The 13,817-nt window shown below is 46.4% G+C and overlaps 1 protein-coding gene across 1 annotated transcript in view; it reads left to right on the top strand.

The window, feature by feature from the left end:
• The first annotated feature begins 9,229 nt into the window (after positions 1-9,229).
• Positions 9,230-13,817, top strand: part of LOC146789728 (tetratricopeptide repeat protein 21B-like) — a 330,277-nt gene continuing 325,689 nt past the window's right edge. The window contains exon 1 of the mRNA XM_085631188.1: positions 9,230-9,286. Coding sequence (XP_085487314.1) covers positions 9,230-9,286 — 57 coding nt within the window. The remainder of the gene's footprint in view (positions 9,287-13,817) is intronic.

The following is a 13,817-nucleotide window of genomic DNA, read 5'->3' on the forward strand; positions in this document are numbered from 1 at the left end:
GTGCGATAGAGGTGGTTCCGGAGCAGGACAGGGGTCAGGGATGCTACTCCCGGTATTTCCTGACTCCAAAGAAGGTTGGCAGGCTGCGTCCAATCCTGGACCTCAGGATCTTGAATCTTTTTCTAAAGCAAGAGAAGTTCAAGATGCTCACCCTTGCACAGGTTCTTAAAGCGATGCATCAGGAGGACTGGATGGTGTCGATAGACTTTCAGGATGCGCATTTCCATATCCCTATCCTAAAGCCGCACAGGAAGTATATCCGGTTTACGGTAGGGTCCCAACATTATCAGTTTGTGGTCCTTCCGTTTGGTCTTACTACTGCGCCTCGAGTCTTCACCAAGGTGATGGCAGTGGTGACAGCCCATCTCAGAAGGTCGGGGATTCCAGTTTTCCCCCTATCTGGATGACTGGCTGATCAAAGCAGAGTCGCCAGAGAGGGTGCTTCATCATCTGCAGGATACAACTCCGCTGTTGCACAAGTTGGGTTTCTCGATAAACATGCCCAAATCTCACCTGGTGCCCTCTCAGCGTAACCTGTTCATAGGGGCGGTACTGGACACTACTGTGTGTCGAGCATTCCCACCTCCGCAAAGGATTCTCGACATTCAGGAAATTATTCCCTTGTTTTACAATGGAGCTGTCGTTCCGGTCCTGAAGGTCCTTCGTCTGCTCGGTCTGTTCGCCTCCTGCATTCTGTTGGTCAACCATGCACGCTGGCACATGAGGGCACTCCAGTGGTGCCTCCGCAGGCAGTGGTATCCGCACAAGGGAGATCTCTGAGTCTGTGAGGATCTCCAAAGAAGCTGCAGCGGATCTGTCTTGGAGTGTGGAGGGCAACCTGTCTCAAGGAAAGCCCTTTCATCTACCTACATCGGTGGCCACAGTGATAATGGATGCATCCACTTTAGGGTGGGGTGCGCATCTGGGGGATCTGGAGATCAAGGATCTTTGGTCTCTGGAGGAAAGGTTGCTTCACATCAACCTTCTGGAATTGCGGCCGATACGTTTGGCGCTCAAGGCCTTCCTCCCCTCCCTTCGTGGTCAGTCGATTCAAGCCATGACGGACAACACTACCGCGATGTGGTATGTCAACAGGCAGGGAGGAGTGGGGTCGCTTTGTATCTGCAGAGAGGCTCTGCGTCTCTGATCCTGGGCTCAGGACCATCAGATTTGTCTGATGGCAAATCATTTGGCCGGAGTTCTGAACGTGCGTGCAGACAGTCTCAGTCGGCAGTTCTCCATCGACCACGAGTGGAGGCTCCATCCGGAGGTGGTTCGTCACGTCTTTCAGACGTGGGGAACTCCTCGGGTGGACCTGTTTGCCACTCACGAGAACGCTCACTGCCCGTCATTCTGCAGTCTCCAGTATCCGTTGCAGGGAGCTTTGGGGGACGCGTTTCAGTTGAGATGGGACTCGCATCTTCTTTACGCATTTCCTCCCATACCCTTGATTCCTCGGGTTCTGAGGAAGATACGCCAAGGCCGGGCCCAAGTCATATTGATCGCCCCGGATTGGCCAAGAAGGGTGTTGTATACAGGTCTTCTCCACCTCTCCTCGTGCCCTCCGCTCCCTCTCATGGCAGACCTCTTCTCTCAGATGGAGGGGCAGGTTCTAAACCCCCACCTCCAGAGCTTACACCTTCATGCTTGGAGATTGAACAGGGCAACCTGAATTCATTTTCTCTCCCGCCAGATGTGGTAGATGTAATTTTGTCTGCCAGACGTCATTCCACCAAATCTATCCATTCCTATAGGTGGTCTAAATTTGTTATTTGGTGCGGAGAGAAATCTATTGACCCTTTGAAGGCTCGTTTATCCAACATCATTCAGTTTGCTCGTTTTCTTGCTCAGCAAGGTTTTGCTGTAGCCACTATGAAGGGATATCTTTCGGCCTTGTCGGCTTTCCTTTGCTTGCAGGATCAGCCGTCATTGTTCAAATCACCTATTGTTTTACGATTTCTGAAGGGCCTTACAAACCAGTTTCCGCCTACTCCTTTTATTGTACCTCAATGGGATTTAAATCTTATCTTAACTTACTTGATGGGTTCTCCCTTCGAGCCCTTACACAAGTGTCCCTTGAGACTGTTGTCTTTCAAAACGTTTTTTCTCATTGCGATCACCTCGGCAAGGAGGGTAAGTGAGCTTCAAGCTCTGAGTTCAATCTCCCGTTCTTGACCATTCGTGCTGAAAGAATGGTACTCAGGACCAGGGCTGCTTTTCTGCCTAAGGTGGTTACTCCTTTCCCTCTGGGGCAGTCCATTACCCTCCCTACCTTCTATCCTCCCCCTCACCCTTCCAAGGAGGAGGAGAGGCTTCACCGCTTAGACCCTAAGAGGGCGGTGAGCTTCTACCTTGATAGGACTAAAGACTTTCGAGTGGACGACCAGCTCTTCATGGGCTTTGTTGGCTGCAGGAACAGCAGAGCGGTGCACAAGCGCACCCTTTCCAGATGGATTGTCTTGTGCATCAAGATATGTTACTCTTTGGCCGGTAAGGAACCTCCAGAGGGTTTAAGGGCTCATTCTACTAGGGCTAAGTCTTCTACGTCTCCCTTGTCTAGAGGTGTTCCTGTGGAGGACATTTGTAAGGCGGCAACTTGGCCCTCCCTCCACACTTTCGCGAAGCATTACTGCTTGGATTCTGAGGTGAGGAGGGACGGACACTTTGCTCGTTCGTCCTTCAGGACTTTCTGGTATAGAAGGGTGGACACCCTCCTCCGGGAGTGAGACTGCTGTGGGAATCTTTTCACAAGGTGAGGAATCCACTGGCAGATGTAGCCATCAGAAGAACAAGTTGCTTACCTTCAGTAACACTTTTTCTGGTGGATACAGTATCTGCCTGTGGATTCCTCACTGACCCACCGTCTCCCCGTTGTCCACCCTTGTATACCTACAATTCTAATGATGGTGTTTCAAAATTTGTTACTGTTAAAGGCAGTGTGTTATTTCTTTTGCCATCCTATTTATTCTCCACACTGTGTGTGTGTCTTTGTATATTATGTACTGTGTATACTGTGTATATATTCCTGTCAGTCCATCCGTGTGCCTCGAAGGCACGGAAAAAAGGGCGGAACTAACTTCATCATGCCAATGAGGTCTTCTTATGGATCCGGTGACGTCAGCGGAGTCGCGAGCGGAGCCGTGTCTCTGTGACGTAGTCTTCGACCTCATCGGCGTGGACTGCTACAAAAGTTTCTGAATGTTTCTGGCGCAGGGGATATTCACAAGGTGAGGAATCCACAGGCCGATACTGTATCCACCAGAAAAAGCGTTACCGAAGGTAAGTAGCTTGTTCTTCTCTTCGAAGGGGTTGTGTGGAAGAGGAGATAGAGGTGACTCTGGAGGCTTCAGTAAATAAGTCTGGTGAGGTATTATCCCTGATAGGAGGGCTGAGCCCAAAGGTACTAGAGGGAGAGTTATTGACCGCGAATGTAAAGTTGCAATAAGTGCACTGATATGAAAGAAAATCCCTTTCCCCGACTCATGTAGCAGTGTTGCAGCACTTACCCTTATTTTATGCCAGTAACTGAGCCCTAGAGTATGGCTGGCGGAAAAAAGGTGCAGGGGTCCTGGCGCACTACCCTATGGTGCATTCCGGGCACTGACTGGCGCAGACGAGCTTGCCTTTGGCGCGCCCACTGCACGCGTCTGCTGTGTGGTCGCATCAGCATGCTGGTTTTATCCCCCTTGTGCTTTAATAACTAGCACGCCGACCTTGCTAAGGGCGGGCCTGGTCTCAGATACTGGCACCGCAGGTCGTGGGGGAATAAACGTCAAGGCAGTCAGTGAGACTGAAGAATTTACAGTAATTTAAGGTAAAGTGAAAAGGTGCAGTGTGAGGATTTAAAAAGTTAAAAGAAATGCTCTTCGCAATAGGGCAATAACCCAGTTAACAGCAGTATACCTGTATTAAAAGTTGCTTTTTTTAGGGAGTCCTTCCTTTTGCCTCAGTAGTTCCTGTGCCAGCCCCATCTTCTCCAAACACTTTACTTGTGTTTCTATCATCCGCACATCATCCATGATGCCAAGCTCCTGATCATTTCGGTCCTGGGATGGCAACCAGTGTACAAGTGTATTAGATAGAGGCTGTCCAGAGGTGCCAGGGCAGTGTAAATTGTCTGCCATTGCTCTTGGACTATGTTAGTCCTATGTGGGGGCTGTGGAAAGTCTTCAAAAACTGCAACTTTGACAATACATTATACTGTTTTTATCTTTTACTAGGGCACTACTAGGATACTTAAATGACTTCACCATGGTTGATGTGGCCACTAAGGGAAGGTTTGAGTTCAGACTAATACATTCAAGATGTTGCTATTTTGCGAAATTTGCCATACCTGTAACCCTCCCCACTGACTGTTGTCCACTGACCCCCAATGTCTGAAGGGCCCTACAAGGAAAGGTAGAAAATACTAATACCCCATTGACAGTGTTGACAGGGGGAGGGAAGAACGCTGCAATGGTAAGTGCACAGAAATAAATGCACGCTACTTCCTGAAACTCTCAGGTGTTTTGTTGCAGGAATTCAAGCTCCTGATATTTGTTTTGATCACCTGCTTGCCGTGGCATAGACCCTTGCAGCTCCTGATTCCTCCATAGGTGCTTCACTATACTGCGGTAATGTTGCAGAATTGTTTGTTTCACTAGGTTCGAATTTACCTTTCTGCATTCTCTTGGTGCTGGAGCTGTGTTGTATTCCTGTAGCTTCTGGTGTTGAATTACAGGCCACATGGTGCTGAGTAGACTGGAGATGCAGGTTGAGAGGATGCCAGCTGAAGCTTACCAGCCACATTCACCAGGTTGGAGCCCTTCACTCCTCCTGAATTGGTGCTGGAAAACCTTTGCAGAGTCCACAGGAACTCAGCCTTCTTTGACCAGCCCCCTCACAGAAACATATGATTATATTGAAAAGTGTTTTTAGGGGCTGCTAAGACTTGTTGTATTCTTTCATGTTATTAAAACAAAAATCTTTTAGCAGGACACCACCACTGATGAGCTTGCAGTTTCCTTCTTAAAATTGTGGGTCCTGAGTTATGAGTTGATCAGTTACTGCACATGTATGACTCAACAATCCAACAACTTGCACTTGTCAAACAGACACTCTCAGTTCACGAATGAGAACAATGAATAAAAATGTATACACGTCCCTCACCCAACTTTGCAGTCACCAGGCTGAAAGGCGAGGAATCCCTCTGATTTTAATATTAGGTCACCAATAAGTGATAACTAGATCACTTGCATCAAGAGACGAAGCTGTTGCTAAACGTGGCTGTGCAGTGAGATGTGGGCCTCTGCTGCACTATCTGGCAGAGCACCTCCTCCTATCTGGACCCAAGTAATTTCTGGGAGACAGTATTCTTACCACCCCAAATCCAAACGTAAAGCAGAAAAAAAATAATTAGTGCCCCTAGCTGCAACCAGTTAAGTTAAAGCAACACCCGCACAAAAGTCAGCACTGATTTGGTTCACTAGAGAAGTTTTTTTTTACCAGATGCAAATATCTTTAAAAGATAGATTTTCCATTGCACTGTTGTCAGTTTATTTTCCTTCATGCACCTACAATTTGTTAAACTGCACCAGTCTGAAAAAAAATTACTCTTATTGTCTGTGCTCCAGGCTGCACTTGCCTGGTGCTACTTTTATCACACTGTTAAACTTAGATTTATCATTATACAACATCAGGCCTCCCTGATGGTGGTTTTTGGGTTTGGTTGTGTCTTGATTGCACCCACCAGACAAAGGTACTATACCATGCACTCCTTCTTTTCATGTCTGTTTTAGATTTCAGTTTTATAAGCTCCATCCTTTCTTCCTCTATCATGTAGCTCGTCTTCTCTATCCCTTAATCAGCCTCTTCATTTCTCAAAGTCACTGCCAGCTCCTTCCCTCTCATAGCCCAGAAAAGGTCCAACATATAAGTTCATGCATACAGCTCTGGACAGTAAAACAAAATTGTGCATTCTTGCACAGTGTGTCCACTAAGCATTCTATAGGCAGCGAGGTTTCCTCTCTCATGTAGGTTTTAATTTACTTGCATCTGCCCTATCCGTTCATCACTCATTGAGAGATGTTGGTAGTATCAGGACATGGACACCTTGGTTGGATTCTGCAACGGATCAACTTGATGCCGGACCTCCTCAGTAAGGTAGGTAATTTTACAATATTGTAAATTGTATTTAAGTAGCGCTTATTAAACCGGATGAGGCATTGAAGCACTTTGCGGCAAGTAGCACGCAATTTAGGAACCCAACTTTAGATGTAAGTAGGCATTTGATCAGTAATTTATGCTTTCTTTTCCCCTATAGAATTAGCTGTGGTGAGTTTAAGTTAGTGCCCTTACGATATGATGCATTTAGTCCAGTGTTTTTATTAGGGATAGATTAATGTGCTTAAGGGTGTTTTGAAAGGCAAAGTAACCCATTTGAGCTATTACCTGAATTGGGAAGACCTTTTTTTAAAAAATACAAGGAATATGAACTCCCTTTTTATGATCTGAACCGTAAACCCTAGGATTGGAGATACAGAAAATGCCACAGATTGTGCAGGAGGAGGATATCTTTTATCTCCTTCTGGGGCCAGAGCCCCAAGTGTATCCATCTTTAAAGAAGGTAGGGCATGAGCCATCTCCTAGCTATATTCTTCCCCAAAGTGTGCATTGAAATAGATGTTTGAGCTTCAACTTTTCGGGACCAATGATCTGAGCCACTCTCTTATTGTAAGGCATTTAGTTGAGTGTTTGTTCAACATTTTAAAAATTCACTTGTTGGTCCATTTCTACCCACCAAATTGTAATTACTACAAGCATCCGCGTTTCAGGAAACTAACGTGAGAACCAACATGGCTATTGTCCCACCGTTTAGACAACTCTAACACAATGTATTTGCCTGGCCATACTGCAAAATAAATCCTAAACCGGTGAATATTTGTAACACTGAGTTTGAGGTCCTCTTACCACCCTGCTTGGATTCACCATTAAAGTCACTAAATAATTGTCCCATTCCTGTAAGCCATGCTTTGCACCTTTAGAAAGCCTCCTGAAGCACCTACTGTGATTAAGAGCGACTACTGCTCTTTCCAGTATATAGCGGAGGGGCAGGCCGAAGAAGTTTCTCTATCAAAGATGTTTATCCTGCATACTATGAATCGTAGTTTCTATAAGGCATACCATTCATTTCCATCTGATCAGTACCTCAACAAAATTGCCCTTAAATGCCATTATCTCTTTTGCCAGTGCATAGTGCACCATTATTTCATCCAAGTATAAAAGGGTTAAACTAACTAAATATTTAACAGTATTTTTTTAGTTCAGCAAAATAAAATACTTAATTGAATTTACTCCAATGTATTGACGCTTATTATAATAAAGTAGGCAATGTTGTCTAGGGTTACTGATATGGTTTGCACAAGGGTAAGGGCATCATTGTTCAACCGTTTTTTGAAATAATTTGGGAGAAATAGTTAGGTTTTTGGGGTTATAATTAGATTTAGGATTATTTTTCAAAATCCGTTTATTAGGTTGATTGTTTTAATTAACTTTAAATAAATTAAACGTTAGTTAGTGATGCAAGCACTAGTTTTAGGATTAGAGAAACGTGTTACATGTATATGTCCAGGTCATCCTTTCTTTCTGTCACACTTTCCAATGTTTTGTCAGTTGAACAACACCAGTCTTCTCCTTAATCTTGCTTTCCATCTCGCTTTTTAACCAGTTTCATTCTACATTACTACTTTTCTCATCTGCCCCCTTACTTCTTTTCATCATGCTTCCCCTTCCTTCTCTCTGCTTCTAACTGATCTACGTTCCTTCATTTCATCATGCCACTAACCGGGCCATTTCATGTTCTCTGGCCAATTTTCCTTTTTGCATATAGTTTATTCGCAGCACTTTGTCCTTCTCCTTTCAGCTGACCCTTCTCAAATACTTTGTCCTCACCTTGCCCTCTTTAGATGCTTTATCTGTAGGAACCTCTACTATATTAGTCTCTTCACTCCGATCTTATCAGAGCCCTCACAACCTCCCCTCAGTAGCATTGACCCTCATTTAATTCTGCCAAATATTTGCTCTGTTTGCTTTCCGTTCTGAAATAGTTGGCATTACCCTGTGAAGTCCAAGACTCTAATCTATGTATCTCTGTGTTCCCGCTCCCTTTTCTTCTTCATCTTACCATCTCATAAGCTCATTGTAGCTGGTTTCACCTCCTGTGGGCCCTTACCAGCTTACTAGCACCAGACCATCCTGATAGATCTTATTGTCTACTAATACTCTGTTCTCAAAGTGATACCATGGTCTTTGTGACATCAAGCCTCTAAGTGATGGGGCTGGTACTCTGGACCTTGCCTTGTGGTTTACAGTATATTACACAGTTATAGAATGCCCTGCATGGCGCCAAATGGACTAAATGCTCAGGAAACTGAACTTTGTTCTCTTGGATACTAAACAATCAACCAGGATTGCTGCTGCTGGCTTCTATGTGAGAAAACCTCTGGAAAGATGTCTGGTATGCAATTGATTAAACATCTGTCCTCAGTATGCCTGATGTTAGTCACTATGGGTCCAAACCCACTTGAAGGCTGTCTGAGTGTTATGTGGTAAAAGATGTGTTGCTGCTGTACTTGTTTTTGGGTCCTCGCCTGCATTGTAATACTTTGGTCTGATGTGTTGATCACTTGGGTCCTTTTGGTACCTTCTTCTGTCCCCCCCTTAACTAACATTTCTAAAGACCCTTGCACCCCAAAGAAGATCTCAAATCTGGGGCAATTTGTAAAGGAGGATGGATTTCATATGTCCTTTCTGCAGGAAAGACACTATGGTCTTTGGCTCCAGGCAGCCTTTTCGGTCATGGTGTGCACACGCTTAACAGAGATAATGGCATGTTTGGATAGGGAGTGACTAAAATATGGACATTGGATTTGTACACGGCCTCATAAGACGCAAAACTCCTGGGCTAGATGCTCGCCTTCAACAGGGTGGCATTCTCTATTGCATCTTCATTGTGCAATTAACAATCTGAATTGTATTGGCTGGATGGACCAATCAAGAATTCGTAATAGGTACCAAGCTCTGCATTTCTCTAATTCATTGCATATTTTACTTTTATAGGCACTGGAGTATATCACAAACCTGTTTGGGAAAAAGGGGGTGGTGATGGACAGAGTTTCTGAATGATGCAGAATACTCTTACCAAGTCAAGAGATCATGGTATATCACAATCCTTATTAATGCTCTAGAAACCATGGAGCCTCGAAATCCAGAACTACAACTTGAAAAAATTAAAGTAGTCAGTAGACTGGTAAGTTTTTTAAATTATGCAGTTGTCTGATTTCATCTACATAGTTGTTTCTTGTGTCATTAACCTATAAAATATAGGTGGATTCAGAGATCAAATGTATTTATCCATCTTATAACTAATAGGATACAGAAATGGCTGTGATTTTTCCATGTTAAGTGATTCACCCTTTTATTCTTATCAGGGAAAACATTGACAACATTTGACATAATAGATCTATAATATTAAAATTGATGTCTGCTCGGGAACCTGAGCAAGGAGGTTTACATTTTTGAAAATATTCGGTCGTGGTGTTTTGGACTAGTGAAGTAATGACTGGTTGGAAATTAACCCAGGTACTTTGCCGCCTGGGTATCTGGAACCTAAAATATTTTGATTGAGAAAACCTTATGCCTTCAGCTGCCAATGTATGGAATGGGATTCACTTGTTTATTTGTTTAAGAACAGTTTTGTATTAATTTTGTAACACATAACCAATTAGACTGTGGAGATATATTCTCGAACTCTGTGCTTAAGCTGGAAAGTACAAAATATATTGTCAAGGGTGCTATGTGCAGTCCCTTCTCCAATGACTCGGCAACCCTTATATGAAGACATTATCAAGTTGTTCAGAGCCATGTTGCTGATGCTTCAGGAGACTGTGTGAGCAAAGCACCAAAGGATTTATGTACCAACCTCTATATTTGCGACATACCTACAATAAGGGGTGGATGCGGTGTAAGGGAAAGAGCTGCCGACTTTGAGTTTGAGTTTGAGTTTAAAAGCACTTTTAAAGCGCACGTATACCGGCGGTTTCTTGGCGCTGTAGCTAGTGGGGACTGAGGTTTAAAAAACAGGGGGAAAGGACTGGGCATTCATTCGAAGGATTTTGTGAAAAGGTAGGTTTTAAGATTTTTACGGAATTGGGGATAGAGGGTGCTGGCACGAAGGTGAAGGGGGAGGGAGTTCCAAAGGGTTGGTGCTAGAAAGGCAAATTTGGAGCCGCCCCACTTTTTTCTCCGGAAGCGAGGGATGGTGAGGAGGGACTGAGAGGAAGAACGTAGGTCCCTGGAGGGGACATAGGGGACAATCTCAGAGGAGATGAAGGCAGGTGCCAGGTCCGATCGGGCCAGAAAAGTGATAGATGCGAGTTTAAATTGAATTCTGGCCCATACTGGGAGCCAGTGAAGAGATTTTAGAAGTGGGGTGGAGTGATGGAATTTGGGAAGGTTGAAGGCTAGGCGGGCCGCCTGGTTTTGAATCTGTTGTAGGCGGCGCAAACTGTATGCAGGGATGCCGGCATACAGGGCGTTCCCGTAGTCCAGGCGGGACACCACCATGGCCAGGATAATAAGTTTAAGAGCGGAAAAAGTAAAGAAACGGGACACCTTGCGGATAGTACGTAGTGAAAGAAAAGAGGAAGATACCACAGAGCTAACCTGGGAGTGAAGGGTAAGTTGAGAATTGAGCTTAATGCCTAGAGTTTTGACAGAGGAGGAGGGGACAGGAGGGGGACCAAGGGAGGGAGGCCAGCAAAGGGGGGACCAGGGGCTGGAAGAACCGCCCGTCAATACCAGCTCGGTTTTGTCCGGGTTAAGTTTGAGGTGATTATGGCTCATCCAGTCCCTGATGTGAAACATGACAGTGTGGAAGTTGAGGACAGAAGAAGGAGAGGAAAGATCAAAGACCAGCTGGAGGTCATCCGCGTAATTAAATACGGCGACCTCCATCTGTTGGAGAGAAAAAATAAGTGGGGCGATATATAGATTGAACAAAAGAGGGGAAAGAGATGAGCCTTGAGGAACCCCGCACTGGACTTTCTGGAAGTCCGCTGTGAAGTCACCCAGGCGAACAGCCTGGGTGCGGTCGCTCAGGAAGGAGGACAACCAGACCAGGGCCGTCCCATCGATCCCCGCCGCCCTGATACGGGAGAGTAAGATGTTGTGGTCCACCGTGTCAAAGGCGGCTGAGAGGTCGAGGAGCACAAGGGCCTGGTGATGATTAGTGTCCATGCCCTCCCTGAGGGTGTCGAGGACCGACATGACCACAGACTCCGTGGAGTGTGCGGGGCGGAAACCAGCTTGGCGGGGGGCAAGGGCTCCATGTTTCTCCACAAAGGAGCTCAGAGCGCAGGTGACGTGGCGCTCAAGCACCTTAGCTAGAAATGGCAGAAGGGAGATGGGGCGGAAATTGGCAGGGACAGAGGGGTCTGCCCCAGGTTTTTTCAGGATGGGCACAATTACCGCAGACTTCATGGAACTAGGAACTATGCCTTGCGCGAGGGAGCTGTTGAGGAGGTGAATGGGGGGATCTGGACAGGAGACAAAGATGTGGCGGAGGATATGGGCAGGACAAGGATCTAGAGGGGAGCCAGATTTGATCAGAGGCACCAGTGAAGTCAAGTTTTCCCGAGTGATAGGGGGAAAGGTGGTTAGTTTGCCTTTGGGAGGGGGACATTGGGGATCAACAAAAGAGGGGGGGGGTGGGGGGATGTTGGCCTTGATGGTGATAATTTTCTGGGTGAAATAATTATTAAGAGAGAGACAGAGGTCATCTGACGGGGCAGGTTTAAGCGTAGTTCTGTCCGAGAATGCCAGATTGTGAACGATGGAAAAGATCTCCTTGGACTGGTTCTCCGCTGCTAAGATTTTGGAGGAAAAATAAGCTGTTTTGGCCTCCAGGATGTTTTGTTTGTACTGGTTAAGAATGTTGATATATTCCAGTTTCAAAGTGGGGCAGTAATTTCTTCTCCACGCCCGCTCTGCGCGGCGAACAATAAGTTTGGTGGCTTTAAGTTCTTGGGTAAACCACCGGTTGGCGTCTTTGTCGCGTTTAGAGGTAATGCGTTTGAGCGGGGCAACGGAGTCGCAGCTGCGGGAGAGCCACTGGTCTATAGCATCAGCCTGGGAGACGGTGGTGAGGCCCTGAAGAGGCGGGAGAGAGCCAGCAAGGAGAGAGGAGAGATTCTCAAGGTTGACTCGGCCCCATGATCGGACCCAGATGTTTTTGGGTCGGGGGGGCATAGCAGGGGGGAGGATAGGAAGGAGAAATGAAATCAAATGATGGTCGGACCAAGTGCAAGGGGAGATAGATAAGGATTCCACAGGACAGTTTAGGGACCAGATTTGGTCAAGCTGGTGACCCTTGATGTGAGTGGGGGTGTGAACGTGGGGAGTGAAATTGAGGGAGTGGAGGGTTTCAGAGAAATCCTTAGATGACAGACATTCGGCAGGATCGGAAGGCCAAAAATTAAAGTCGCCAAGGAGCAGGATGGAGGAGTTGTTGATTGCAATGGTAGTCAGGACCTCCAAAAAATCTGGGAGAAACTGCACGGGGGACTGGGGAGGACGATAGGTAAGGAAACAGGTAAGAGGAGGGGAGGTGGACACCGTGCGGATCACCAAGAAATCGGTGGTGGCAATGTTAGGTAGAGGGAGAATTTGGAAAGGGAAGTCGGTGCGTGCGATGACTGCCACGCCGCCCCCGGCTCTGCCCGAAGGGCGGTCAGCCCTGAGGGCGTAGTAGGAGGCAGGAAGAGTGGATAGGAGTGCGGGGAGGGAGTCATCGCAGAACCAGGTCTCAGTTAGGAAAAGGAGATCAGGGGCCTGTAAGTCCAATAGGACCGAGAGTTCGTGCGAGTGGGCAACAGCAGAACGGGTGTTGAGGTAGAGGGCTGTGATGGTTTTAGGGTTTGGCAAAGGAGCAGCCCTACAGGACGTAGGCGGGGTGTCCAGAATAGGAGGGGGGTGAGAGGAAGAGAGGGAGGCAATACCGAGAGCAGAAATGCGAGAGCTGGTACTGGTCGTGATAGGCCAGGGGCCCTGGTAGCTGCGAAGTAGGTCCGGGCTATAGGTGATGGGAGGGGCAGAGTATAAGGCCCCTAGTCCCGGCCAGTCGCGGACGGGCGCAGACGGGCTTGCCTTAGGCGCGCCTTCGGCGCGCAATCGTCGCGCCCGCTGCGCTCGTCCGCTGCGCTTCCTACCAAGACACATATTTATGGTCGTGAGACTTTGGAACTGGGAAGCCAGGTCTGAGTCTTGGCATGGGCGCAACTTCCTGTGATTCTGGGCAAATCATTTTCAGCACCCTGTTCCAACCCAAAAAAAATGAATGTGTCCTTGTGTAATGTAACTGATGCTCATGTGAGAAGCGCTCCAATACTGTTGGGTCGAGGTTGCGCTATATAAAAACTTAGAGACCTTTGGTGATTGGCGCTATACAAATAACAATAAACATAAATAAATAAAAATAATGGGATTATCAGTGTAATCTTTCCGTGGCAAACATTTGTATAACACATACATATTACTTTCAGACTTCAAAATCTTGTATTCACAGCGGCGACTCATAATCGAGGGGATAGAAATATATTAACTGGGAAAAATGATTGGCAATTTAGAGTGTTTACTTATGCTCTACTCGCAGGCCTTCTCACGCCTTATGGGCATATCATTAATTAATCTTGAGTCTCTAGGCCTTGTTATCCTCCACAGGAGACATCTATAGTATTGAAACATATGGTCTGTTGTGTGAATCTAATCTTTGAAGTGCAAAC

Source organism: Triturus cristatus, chromosome 10 (assembly GCF_964204655.1).
Source record: "Triturus cristatus chromosome 10, aTriCri1.1, whole genome shotgun sequence".
NCBI classification, from domain to species: Eukaryota; Metazoa; Chordata; class Amphibia; order Caudata; family Salamandridae; genus Triturus; species Triturus cristatus.